Consider the following 13149-nt stretch of genomic DNA (forward strand, 5'->3'; position numbering starts at 1 on the left):
ATCTATAAACTGCAAATGACTGTGAAATCGTGTAGAGCTGAACGCTTTTAGAGTTCCACCATAGACATGTCCCTTAAGCAATATCATTAGCATACAAATGAGCTTGAAACAAAGGCCAACTCATCTACTTGATAATGGCAAGTTGCAAAAAGAACAATGCTAATGCATCGAGGTCCTGTTGGCAGAGGTGCAAATACATTGTTCAGCAGCCTTTTTAGTGGTGTTACTACTAGGGATGCCACGATACCAGAAAATTAGTAGTCAATACGAATACCAGTGAAATTTCATGATTCTCCATTGAATACCATGTTAAAAACAAAAGATAAATCCCCTGTACTTCAACATACACCCCTTTATCAACAACATTTGAACATTACAAAAACAAAAATAGTGGCATGTAACTATCAAGAATGTAAAACAAACGATACTGTGCTTAAAACATAAACAACTTTTTATCGCACGATGTTACAGTTGCAATACCCTGCCAAGATATGAAAAAATTTGGAAATAATAAATAGATATAATAAATAAAATGAAACAACTATTAATATTATAAAAACACACACAAGTAGCACACGCACTAGCAATTTTAAATTAACGCTACAGCTTACTCAGTAAGCAAAGCAAAGCCATGTCATTTGGAGCCTTGTTACATTTACATTTATTTATTTAACAGTGCGTAATTAAAATTTTATTTGCATCAACCACCCTCACCCCCACCTCACTCCACTTCACTCAATGAAAGTTACTTATTCTGTAAGGTATGTATGGTTGATAGTTATTGCGTAAGAGCTGACAGACTTACATTGTCTCACATTACTCACGTTTATCCTTTACAGCAGAGGTCACCAACCTTTTTGAAACTGAGAGCTACTTCACAGGTACTGAGCCATACAAAGGGCTTCCAGTTTGAAACGCCCTCCTCAGCTTATCGAAACTTCATGTATGTTTTAAATGCTTTTTTTTAAGATATTGTCATTTTCAAATCTATATAAATGTAAATGTGATTAAAGAATAGCAACAGGATAAAATTTAATTTTAGATGCTGCTCGCTGGTGAATTGTGCTATTTTTAGAACAAATTCACGGGCAACTCATGTGGTCCTTGGGGGCACCATGTTGGTGACCCCTGCTTTACAGTATATTAAAGTATATAACCAAACAACCAACTGACTGTAAGTTCTACAATCAAATATGCACAAAGTCTTGTTTTGACACGTGTCCAGTTTGACACGGACCATCAACAAACAAGCAGCATGATTATGGTTTCCACTCTAGACTTGTGAAGTGCAGGGTGGGAGAGAGTGCTGCCTATGATATAACTGCCTGTTACAGAAGCGCTATGACAGTCTGCCTGTGGGCCACTTCTTGTTTGGTGGAGCTTGAGGTGAAATCACCAGGTGTGTCAGAGTGATGTGAGCTCGTTGGAGTTGCGCTTCACAGTTACTCCCCCGGGTGAGAAAGGGGCCCAGGAGTACAGAGTACTGTGAGGCCAACCTCCTTACCATATGCTCAGTGTTTTGTGTAGAAACTATGCACACACTAACCACTGCGATAATTAAAAATGGGCAGGACATGTAAAAACTCCTAGGGGCTTTTCTCTGCTGAATGGGGATGCTGATCGGTATTATCACAAGCAGCAGCTTCTGTATTGTCTATAAAGTGACATTTTCCATGTGTTTTTTCCTGTATGTAGAAATGTGCATTACAAACACTTTGTTCATGTGTACGCACAAACCTCTAATGCCAGAGAAGCGTAAATGAAGCAAACTCAAACCCAAGCTAATTATACTTTTTACAACAGCATGATAAAAATAAAGAAAATTATGATACCGATATCTGCAATACATTTAGTCTTCCAAAAATTTGAAAAACATTTTCCCTTATAAACCAGTGAAATTCTTAATGTAACTCTGAGGTTATGAACCAGTACAGTGCACCCTTGATTAAATTTTATCAGCTATAAGTTTTGATTAATTAAGTAGACTAGGGAAACGGTGGGGGGGAAACTTCAGTCATAATTTCCTGTATTATTTGTAATTAATTGCCCCTAACTTTAACTTCAACCAAATTTAGTAGATAGATTCAGCTGATTGAAAACAGTCAGGATTGATTACGGCCTGCCTGTTGAACCTAAACATCACTTATAGTGAACATTACATCGTAGTCAAGCACAGTCTCTCTATATCACTATCAAAGGAAACTCCAGAAGTCACAAGAGAAAAGTTTAAATATATCATTCTAGAAAGGGTTATGAAGCTGTACATACGATTCTAGGATTCCACTGAACCACAATGAGAGTCATTATCTCCACATGGGGAACACCTGTGAATCTTCCCCAGGATTGGTCAGCTAGCCTGCCAAAATTTCTCTAAGGGCAAAGTGCCAACTCATTCAGGAAGTTACTCAAGATCCCAGAAGAACATAGAAAAAAACAGCTGGCCTCTCTATTCTCGGCTAGTGTTGGCAATGACACGATGAGAGATTGGGATTCATGGGAAAGCAGCAAGTCAGAAACTATTGACAAGTACAGGAATCCTCAGTACTCTTTTCACAAGAAGCACCCGGATGATCCCCGAACCATTTGGGATACTGGCCTATGGATAGACAGGTCAAAAATAGGAACTTCCTCGACAATATCCTGCATACATAATTATTATGACAATTTGTTTCTTTGCAGATTTTTAATAGACACATTAAAAGCAATCCCAAATCACTCCTTATAAATGTTACATACCCTACGTTTCACAAGGTAGAAATTTCCTTGTGAAAACATACACAAAATGAGTTTGAATAGGAAATATAGATAAATAAATAGGAAAAAGTCATTGACAAAGTTAGAAATAATCATTTTTTAAATTAAAATAATAATTGTAACAATAATAATAATTGTGTTCAAACTGTGTTGTTGTCAAAGAGTCCTCCATGTACAGCAGTTACAGCCTTGTAGACCTTGGCCATTCTAGATCTCAGTTTGTTGCAGTAACCTGTAACCTGATTAGATTTCACCAGGTGCTTCCTGAAGCATCTCCCACAAGTTGGATTGGCTTGATGGGCACATCTTACATACCATTCAGTCAAGCTGCTCCCATAACAGCTCAATAGAGCTGAGATCCGGTGACTGTACTGGCCACTCCATTATACACAGAATACCAGCTGACTGCTTCTTCCCTAAATAGTTCTTGCATAATCTGGAGCTGTGTTTGGGTCATTGTCCCAGGATGAAATCGGCTCCAATTAAGCCCTGTCCACAGAGTATGGCATGGCATTACAAAATGGAGGGTTAAAGCAATCTTTAAGAAGATTGCTTTAACCCTGTACAAATTTCCCACTTTATCATCACAAAATCAGTCCCAGACCATGCTTGACAGATGTCAAGTACTATTCCAGCATCTTTTAATTTGTTCTGCATTTCACAAACTTAGTTTTGTTTATTCATACTAATCTTCCTCTGTGTTCATTTACCCATTTCCCAAAAAGCTTGGAGTTGCCTCTTCATTGTTGACATTGAGACTGGTCTTTTGCAGGTAATATTTAATGAGACGTCAACTACACACCAATATATTTATCCTCCCTCCTATGATAATCACAACATTAACAATGACTACACAGAATATCTAATCAATCTGATGTTATTTTAATGGACAAAACCAAGGAAATCTCTAAGTGACACTAAACCTTCAAACGGTAGTGTACCTATTATTATTTTACATGGAGGGTGATACAAGGATACACTGCCTGGCCAAAACAAATAAAGTCACCACTTGAATTTAAATCAGCAGGTCCTTAAAATCCAACGATAGCATCTTTATTAAAGCTTAGTAACGTTACGCAGCAATAAGGTGAAGTCAGCTGAATATCTAAATCTACTGAATGGCCAGTTATCCCATCAATGGATTTGTTCTAAACTTAAGGCATGGCCATATTCTGGGATGATAATGCCAAGATTCACACGGCTCGACCTGCTAAAGAGTGGTTTAGGGAGCGCAAGGAATCATTTTCACATGTGAATTGGGTGGCACAGAGTTTTGACCTTACCCCCATTTAAAGACTTTGAAATGTGATGAAGACGACTACGGAGTAGTACAACTCACCTGTCATTAATACAAGATCTTGATGGGAAATTAATGTAAATATGGATGACATTAATGAATGTGCACCACAATCAAAGTTAAAGGGGACCCAATAAAATATTAAACTATGCAACTTTTTCTTTAGGCCAGGCAGTGTATAATGACCAAAAAGTAGGTCTGTGATCCTGTCAGTTTTTTTGATGCGATCGTGCCCAATTTTAGCTGAAGCATCCTAGAAAATGCCCATTGGCTGTTCAGAGATGTGTACTACTTTCATTGGCTGCTAATCTCCCTCTTTAGGAGGGCCCACAGGATTTTCAATTGGGATCAAATTAGCAGAGCAAGGGGGCCAAATCATCATGTTATCTCCGAACCCTTTGCCGGTTAGCCAATCTCTGGTGTGCTTGGATCACTGGGATGGAGAACTGTCTTAACTAAGCATCGTGGATTTTTAAATGACACTGGTTATTCCTTCTCATACGAATTGCTGCCAATGTACTGCATTGTTACGGGTAAAGCCGAACTTACCAATGTTAAGGCAATATGGTACAATTATGCATTACGTTAGTGTATAATGGAAATAGCTATTGCAAGCACTGTGGTCATTTATTTTTCTTGTTTGCTATAGAATCATATATAAATACAAGCTCCCCTACCTGACTGAGAACAAGTATCTGCTGTAATACAGTCATGAACCCCCACATTTTGTCTATCCTGAATCGTGACTTATATCCCACAGAGAGAACTACGCTCCTGCAGCAACCCCTTACAGTTTCCCAGGGGAATGTAGCCCCCCTTTCCCACACCCTTTATGTTGGATGTATAGCATCACAGCATTTTGCTGAAATACCACCACCCCAACCCCCAAACATGGCAGTGATAGTGTGGTGATGCTTTGCTGCCATTATTGAAGAAACCATAAACATAACTGGGTTATGCAGCTAGACAATGGTCAACAACACAAGATGCCCAGTCCACATCTAGATGGCTGAAAAGAAAATTAGTAACTTCCCTCATTTGAACCCAAAGCAGGATCTGCAACAAGCAGTTCATTCTTTAAAACCTATTCTGTCAGAATTACAGCATTTTTTGCCAAGTTTAGGCTAAAATTTCTTCACAGCCATGTGATGATTGATATGCAATTATAAGAATTGGTTTGACAGCAGTTATCGCTGCTAACGGTGCTGTAAACAAGCAAGTTTAAAAGGTAACTGCCTTTTCATACAGGTGTCTGATGACTGGGAGCATTTTAAATATTCTTTACAAATGTTATGTATTTACTCAGGCTTTTTGTCTAGTATTACTTTTTGTACCTGAAGATCTTTATTGATTGTGACAAACGTACAATACATTTTCATATATGGAATATAGTTTTTCTTGGATGAAAACTGACATCACCTGAATAAGACTATTATAAAGTATCATATTTCATATAATATAAATGTCTCCAAATATGCTTTTTTGCATAGTACTACATTCACAGAACTCAAAAGTAAAACATGACAAATGAAATGAATACACATTTCTGTTAAAATATATGCACATAAATAAAAGTCTCATAAAGACCAGATGTACACAAAAGGTGCTACTCTCAAGCACAATTAATCATTCTGTTACAACAGTAGGACTGGCCTAAGCTGTCCTCAAAAATAAATTCTACCCCACTGCTCCACATTCTTCATAATAACACAGTTCAACAGAAACTTCAAGAGTTCCTAATATCTGACTGAGAAGAAGATGAGAGCGGCAGCACTGTGGAGGTCGTGGAGGTGGACAGACTGTGATGTCAATCTGGATACCACCTGTCCAGTTCAGACAGGCGGCCAGCTCTTGGATATCTTCTCGTGCAAAGCCTCAGGGAGCCACTGGCAGTAAGCGGACAACAAATCTGCAGGGGAAAAAGAGCATTTGATTCACTCAGATGAATAGATAGAGTCCATAATGTTTGGAAGAAAGCCATGTTTTTTTAGATTTGTAATCAAGCAATTCACGTGGTTAATGTGCACACTATCAGGTTTTAAAATTGGGTATTTTGTACATTTTGGTTTCCCCGTGTAGAAATTACATCGCTTTAATGCATAGTCCCCAGCCATAAATAGTCATGTTTAATTTGTTGCATATTCTTTTCATGCAAATCATTGCTTGCCATCTATAAATCTGACATTACCAGGGGTCACATACATCAAAGTGTGTGTAGAAGTCGTTCTAAATGTGTGTGAATGAATCGTCGGCACGCAACACGAAAATTGGCATTTATTACTTATGTGCATGAACAGCCATTCAACCAATGGATGGGCTGTCAGAAATAGATATTATACTTGTGTGGTTGCATTTAATTGGCAGTAGCAAGTAATGCCTGTGATGGGCTGGCCCCCCATCCTGGGTTGTTCCCTGCCTTGTGCCCATAGCTTCCAGGATAGGCTCCGGACCCCCCATGACCCAGAAGGATAGGCGGTTTGGAAAATGGATGGATAGCAAGTAATGCGTGCTGCACGGCAGAGTTGACCAACAAGTGAATGTTGCCGAAAATGAATTGTGCTAGATATGTCAATTGTCTTGTGACGCATGTAACTGACAGTGATATATTACTTCTTTGGTCATAGACCTTACATGACTTTGGAACAATTCATTGTCATTAGCATGACCTGCCTGCACATACTTTTTGTGAACAGAACTAGCTCATTATATTTGTCAATCAAGGTTGATAATTAAATTTGAGTATATGCATATCCTATGTATCGGTTTGCTTCAGTTATGCTTCTCTGCCATTAGGGGTTTGTGCGTACTCATGGTCAGGAGTGTTTGTAAATACGTGCACATTTCTATGTACAAGAACAAATACCATTCTATGCATAAAAATGTGCATAAACACAGTTTACACCCAAAACTCTTTGCAAGTACTGTTGATAAATAAGACCCCAATAAGACTATCTTCAATAGTGATGCTCTGCCAGGCCTGGGCTGAAGCCATCTTTAGCCTTTGCTTGTTTCAGGGACAGGTTTCTTCTTCAGCATATGAAAAGCATGCTCATTTCAATTGAGACTGGGTAGCTGACTTGACTTGGCCAGTCCAGAATTTTTCCAATTTTTAACTTAAACCTTTGTTGCTTTAGCAGTATGTTTGGAAACGTTGCCTTGCTGTATGATGAAGCGCTGGCCAATGAGTTCGAAGGTATTTTCTTGAAACTGAGCAGATATGTTATTTCTGTATACTTCAGCATTCATTTTGCTATGGCTATCAGCAGTTGCATCATCACTGAAAATAAGCTAAATAAGCCTGTGGCTGCAATACATGCCTAGGCCACAACACCTGCAACTACCCCCACCACTCATGTTTCACAAATGAGCTGGTATAATTTGGATCTGAGCCAGTTCTGTTCTACCTCCATACTTCTCTCTTGGCATCATTTTGATACAGGTTAACCTTGGTTTCATCTGACCAAAAGATCTTTTTCCAGAACTCTGCTTACTCATTTATGTACTTCTTAGAAATCTGTAACCTGACTATCTTGTTTTTGTGGCTAACTTGTGGTTTTCTTCAAGCACTGTAGTCTCTGTGTTTCTATTCACAGATAGCAATCACTGACAAATCCACACCTGCCGCCTCAACAGTATTTCTGATCTGTCGCATAGGTGCTTGGGGATTTTCTGTGCCACCCCATTTTTCAAGTTAAAGTTTCACCTATACAAAATTTATAAACAATCAAAAAGTCCATAGACTCCAAATGTTATCAAAAGCCTTGAAGCTGAAAGCTCTGCACTGCACTATCAAAGTAATTAAACTAGGCTTATAACAGGTTACCTGGTATTAATTTCATAAAAGTCATAATGCATTATTATTTCTTTGATTATGTTTGATTACACATGTGGTATTTTGGAAAAAAGTTTAATAGAGTATAATCATTTAAGTTTAATAATTCTTACTGGTTGAGAACAATGCGAGAGCTTTAATAGTGACGTTGCAAAGAATCCCAGAATTCGCAGCTAAAAACAAACCATTCAGTATCTCACTGGGAAGCTAATGGAGGGCAGATGGAAAGACAGAGAGACGTTGTTACTTAAAAAAAAAAAAAAAAAGATAGCTCAGAGCGCAACAAATATGAAGCGCACCCCTATGAAGAGAATAATTTTGGAACCACGTTTTCCCTTGCCTTGACGTGGGTCAACGGCCCCCCCCCCCTGGAGCCAGGCCTGGGGGTGGGGCTCGATGGCGAGCGCCTGGTGGCCAGGCCTACACCCATGGGGCCTGGTCGGGCACAGCCCGAACAAGGCACGTGGGTCCCCCCTCCAATGGGCTCACCACCCATGGGAGGGGCCATAGGGGTCGGGTGCGATGTGATCTGGGTGGCGGCCAAAGGCAGGGACCTTGGCGGTCTGATCCTCGGCTACAGAAGCTAGCTCTAGGGACATGGAATGTCACCTCTCTGATGGGGAAGGAGCCTGAGCTGGTGCGCAAGGTTGTGAAGTTCCGGCTAGATATAGTCGGACTCACCTCGACGCACGGCTTGGGCTCTGGAACCAGTCTCCTTGAGGGGGGTTGGACCCTTTTCCACTCTGGAGTTGCCCGCAGGGAGAGGCGCCGAGCGGGCGTGGGCATACTTATTGCCCCCAGGCTGGGTGCCTGTACATTGGGGTTTACCGCAGTGGACGAGAGGGTAGCCTCCCTTCGCCTTTGGGTGGGGGGACGGGTTCTGACTGTTGTTTGCGCTTATGCGCCAAACGGCAGTTCAGAATACCCACCCTTTTTGGAGTCCTTGGAAGGGGTGTTGGAGAGCGCTCCTCCTGGGGACTCTCTTATTCTGCTGGGGGACTTCAATGCTCACGTGGGCAATGACAATGAGACCTGGAGGGGCGTGATTGGGAGGAACGGCACCCCCGATCTGAACCCGAGCGGTGTTTTTTATTGGACTTCTGTGCTCGTCACGGATTGTCCATAATGAACACCATGTTCAAGCATAAGGGTGTCCATATGTGCACTTGGCACCAGGACACCCTAGGCCTCAGTTCGATGATCAACTTTCTCGTGTCGTCGGACTTGCGGCCGCATGTCTTGGACACTCGGGTGAAGAGAAGGGCGGAGCTGTCAACCGATCACTACCTGGTGGTGGGTTGGCTCCGCTGGTGGGGGAGGAAGCCGGCCAGGCCTGGCAGGCCCAAGTGTATAGTGAGGGTCTGCTGGGAACGTCTGCCGGAATCCCCTGTCAGGGAGAGTTTCAACTCCTACCTCCGGCAGAACTTCTCCCATATCCCAGGGGAGGCGGGGGACATTGAGTACGAATGGGCCATGTTCCGTGCCTCCATTGTGGAGGCAGCTGACCGGACCTGCGGCGGTAAGGTGGTCGGTGCCTGTCGCCGCGGCAATCCCCGAACCCGCTGGTGGACAGCGGTGGTAAGGGATGCCGTCAAGCTGAAGGAGTCGTCCTATCGGGCCTTTTTGGCCTGTGGGACTCCAGACGCAGCTGACAGCTACCGGCAGGCCAAGCGGGATGCAGCTTTGGCGGTTGCTGAGGCAAAAACTCGGGTGTGGAAGGAGTTTGGCGAGGCCATGGAGAACGACTTCCGGACGGCTTCAAGGAGATTCTGGTCTGGGCGGGAAAGCGGTGCAGCATCAACACTATTTATGATGGGGATGGTGCGCTGCTGACCTCAACTCGGGACGTTTTAGGTCGGTGGAGGGAATACTTCGAAGACCTCCTCAATCCCACCGACACGCCTTCCGATATGGAAGCAGAGTGTGGGGACTTGGGGGTGGACTTGCCTATATCTGGGGCGGAGGTCACTGAGGTGGTCAAAAAGCTCCTTGGTGGCCAGGCCCTGGGGGTGGATGAGATTCGCCCAGAGTTCCTCAAGGCTCTGGATGCTGTTGGGCTGTCCTGGCTGACACGCATCAGCGGCATCGCGTGGACATCGGGGGCAGTGCCTCTGGACTGTCAGACCGGGGTGGTGGTCCCCCTCTTTAAGAAGGGGGACTGGAGGGTGTGCTCCAACTATAGGGGGATCACACTCCTCAGCCTCCCTGGCAAGGTCTATTCGGGGGTCCTGGAGAGGAGGGTCCGCCGGATTGTCGAACCTCGGATTCAGGAGGAGCAGTGTGGTTTTCGCCCTGGCCGTGGAACAGTGGACCAGCTCTATACTCTCAGTAGGGTTCTGGAGGGTTCATGGGAGTTTGCCCGACCAGTCTACATGTGTTTTGTGGACTTGGAGAGGGAATTCGACTGTGTCCCTCAGGGAGTCCTGTGGGGAGTGCTCCGGGAGTATGGGGTACCGGGCTTCCTTTTAAGGGCGGTTCGGTCCCTGTATGATCGGTGCCAGAGCCTGGTCCGCATGGGCGGCAATAAGTCGGACTTGTTTCCGGTGAGGGTTGGACTCCGTCAGGGCTGCCCTTTGTCACCGATTCTGTTCATAGCTTTAATGGACAGAATTTCTAGGCGCAGCCAGGGCATTGAGGGTGTCTGGTTCGGTGACCTCAGGATTAGGTCTCTGCTTTTTGCAGATGATGTGGTTCTGTTGGCCTCATCGGACCGTGACCTTCAGCTCTCACTGGAGCAGTTCGCAGCCGAGTGTGAAGCGGCTGGGATGAGAATCAGCACCTCCAAATCCGAGACCATGGTTCTCAGCTGGAAAAGGGTAGAATGCTCTCTCCGAGTTGGGGATGGGGTCCTCCCCCAAGTGGAGGAGTTTAAGTATCTCAGGATCTTGTTCACGAGTGGGGGAACGATGGAGCGGGAGGTCGACAGGCGGATCGGTGCGGCGTCAGCAGTCATGCGGGCGCTGCATCGGTCTGTCATGGTGAAGAGAGAGCTGAGTCAAAAGGCAAAGCTCTCGATTTACCAGTCGATCTACGTTCCTACCCTCACCTATGGTCATGAGCTATGGGGTAGTGACCGAAAGAACGAGATCGCGGGTGCAAGCGGCCGAAATGAGTTTCCTCCGCAGGGTGGCTGGGCTCTCCCTTAGAGATAGGGTGAGGAGCTCAGTCATTCTGGAGGGACTCAGAGTAGAGCCGCTGCTTCTCCGCATCGAGAGGAGCCAGATGAGATGGCTCGGGCATCTGATTAGGATGCCTCCGGGACGCCTCCCTGGGAAGAGACCCCGGGGAAGACCCAGGACACGCTGGAGAGACAATGTCTCCCAGCTGGCCTGGGAACGCCTCGGGATCCCCCCAGAGGAGCTGGATGAAGTGGCTGGGGAGAGGGAAGTCTGGGCTTCCCTGCTGAGACTGCTGCCCCCGCGACCCGACCCCAGATTAAGCGGAAGATGATGGATGGATGGATAGCTCAGAGCGCAACAAATAAATAAGCGCAACTTATTATAAATATAAAGTGATTTATTAAAGTCTGTTTTTTGGCCTTCTGTTTGCTAAATATGTTTTTAGCAAATATATGGGTTTTTTTTGTTCCTAAACATTCACCTTGTTTTGAGAACAATATCACACTGAGAAGGAACAGAAAAGTCTGTTGGAGGACATAGTGAAGTGAAACACTTTTACATTGTTCTATTTCACCCCTGCAACACTGATATAGGTGTCATTTGTTTGTCTTTATTTTGAGACATATTTGAAATATATTTCTGAACTGAATATACAGACTACAATATCATTTTTTAAATGGTACCTCAAAATTACTGTATATGCTACTAATCGTGATTTTAAAAATTGACAGCCCTGCTTATAACAAATAGAAATTAATAATCTGTAGATCACAAGTTAAACCATCAAGCAAGTATTAAAATACTTCCTTGTATTAATTATTCATTAACTTGAGGTTTCAATGAGTAAATAGTTGTGACTGTAGCTTTTAATGTTAGGTACAATTAATGATGATTAGTCACAAAAAAAAAACTTGAATGACTTGCAATGAATGATTCACAGCCCTTAAACAAACACACCTGAGTACTAAGAAACACCTGTGAAGCCATGTGCCCAAAATATTATGGTGTCCGGAAATGAGTGGGGGACAAATAAAAAAATATCTGCCTTTGTCCCAAACATCATGGAGGGCACAATGCATATAAAAGTGTGTCCGTTAACAGCAGTTTTGTTTGGCCTGCTTTTCTGGTTCAGAAACAGCAAATGTTTGTGCCATATGGTAGGAGCCTTGCATGCATGTACTTACACGTACGGTCTTTCTTCCAGGCTGAGAGCAGGGCCTCTCGACAGTCTGCCTTCTCTGATACCAGAGCCCCAATTAAGGCTTCAGTACGGGGCTGCAATCTATATACAGAACATGACGAGCCCAGGAAAGCAAGGCACGTAAAGGAAAACACACAAAGCACATAAGCACAATACATTCTCACTTAACAGAATAAGCATTATTTACATTACATATATTACATATAATTATTATATTTGACATTACTTATATCATTATACTATTTTAGTGCAGAGATGTTCAAATTCAAACATACGCTCCCAAATAACCGTATTTTACTCCAACTGGATATTTCATTTTGATATCCAATATGATGGTTCAAGTGAAAATCACAAAGTTTGCCAAAGCATGTGACTACAGCTGCGTGACAACCCTGGAACACAGGCCACACATTCTCATATTACTATGGCAATGACCAATAATGTATGAAATAAAGAGCTCACTTGGCCCAGGTTTTCATCATGATGGAGGGACTGGAGAGGAGGCAGCTGGTATAGCTGCCCAGCTGTGGCCACACCTGAAACAGTTACACACAAACAGATCAATGCTGCTCTGGGCCAAATTAATCAATTACTGCACTATAGTCTACAATGTATTTTAGAGACTTTTGAGTCCCTCAGAGGTAGAGTTATGCGGGACTGCAGACCATTGGTATAACACTAATCATCGGAGTCATATTCAAAACTGTTATATATTGTGTAAGAACATTTCAGTTGAAAGCATAAAACCCATAATTCATAAATATCATGCATGAAAAAGCTTATATTCATTGAAATATAAAAGTATTCTTAGTTTCAGAACAAATTACCAACTAAACTGTGACCAGAGTCAAGCAAGGCTTAAGAGCACACCTATCTTTTCATCTTGTAAATATAAGAGTATAGGTAGTGTAAATATCAATACCATGGAGATAAATTTGGTACCTAG

At 43.0% G+C, this 13149-nt stretch overlaps 1 protein-coding gene across 3 annotated transcripts in view; it reads right to left on the reverse strand.

The window, feature by feature from the left end:
- Positions 1-5372: 5372 nt before the first annotated feature.
- The window catches only part of dhx37 (DEAH (Asp-Glu-Ala-His) box polypeptide 37), a 31648-nt gene continuing 23871 nt past the window's right edge, over positions 5373-13149 (reverse strand). For all 3 annotated transcript variants that reach the window (XM_048996443.1, XM_048996426.1, XM_048996433.1), the window contains exons 26-28: positions 12666-12739; positions 12187-12284; positions 5373-5960 (exon numbers count right to left, since the gene is read on the reverse strand). In XM_048996443.1, coding sequence (XP_048852400.1) covers positions 5884-5960; positions 12187-12284; positions 12666-12739 — 249 coding nt within the window. In that variant the 3' untranslated portion in view covers positions 5373-5883. The remainder of the gene's footprint in view (positions 5961-12186; positions 12285-12665; positions 12740-13149) is intronic.

Source organism: Brienomyrus brachyistius, chromosome 2, assembly GCF_023856365.1.
Source record: "Brienomyrus brachyistius isolate T26 chromosome 2, BBRACH_0.4, whole genome shotgun sequence".
NCBI classification, from domain to species: Eukaryota; Metazoa; Chordata; class Actinopteri; order Osteoglossiformes; family Mormyridae; genus Brienomyrus; species Brienomyrus brachyistius.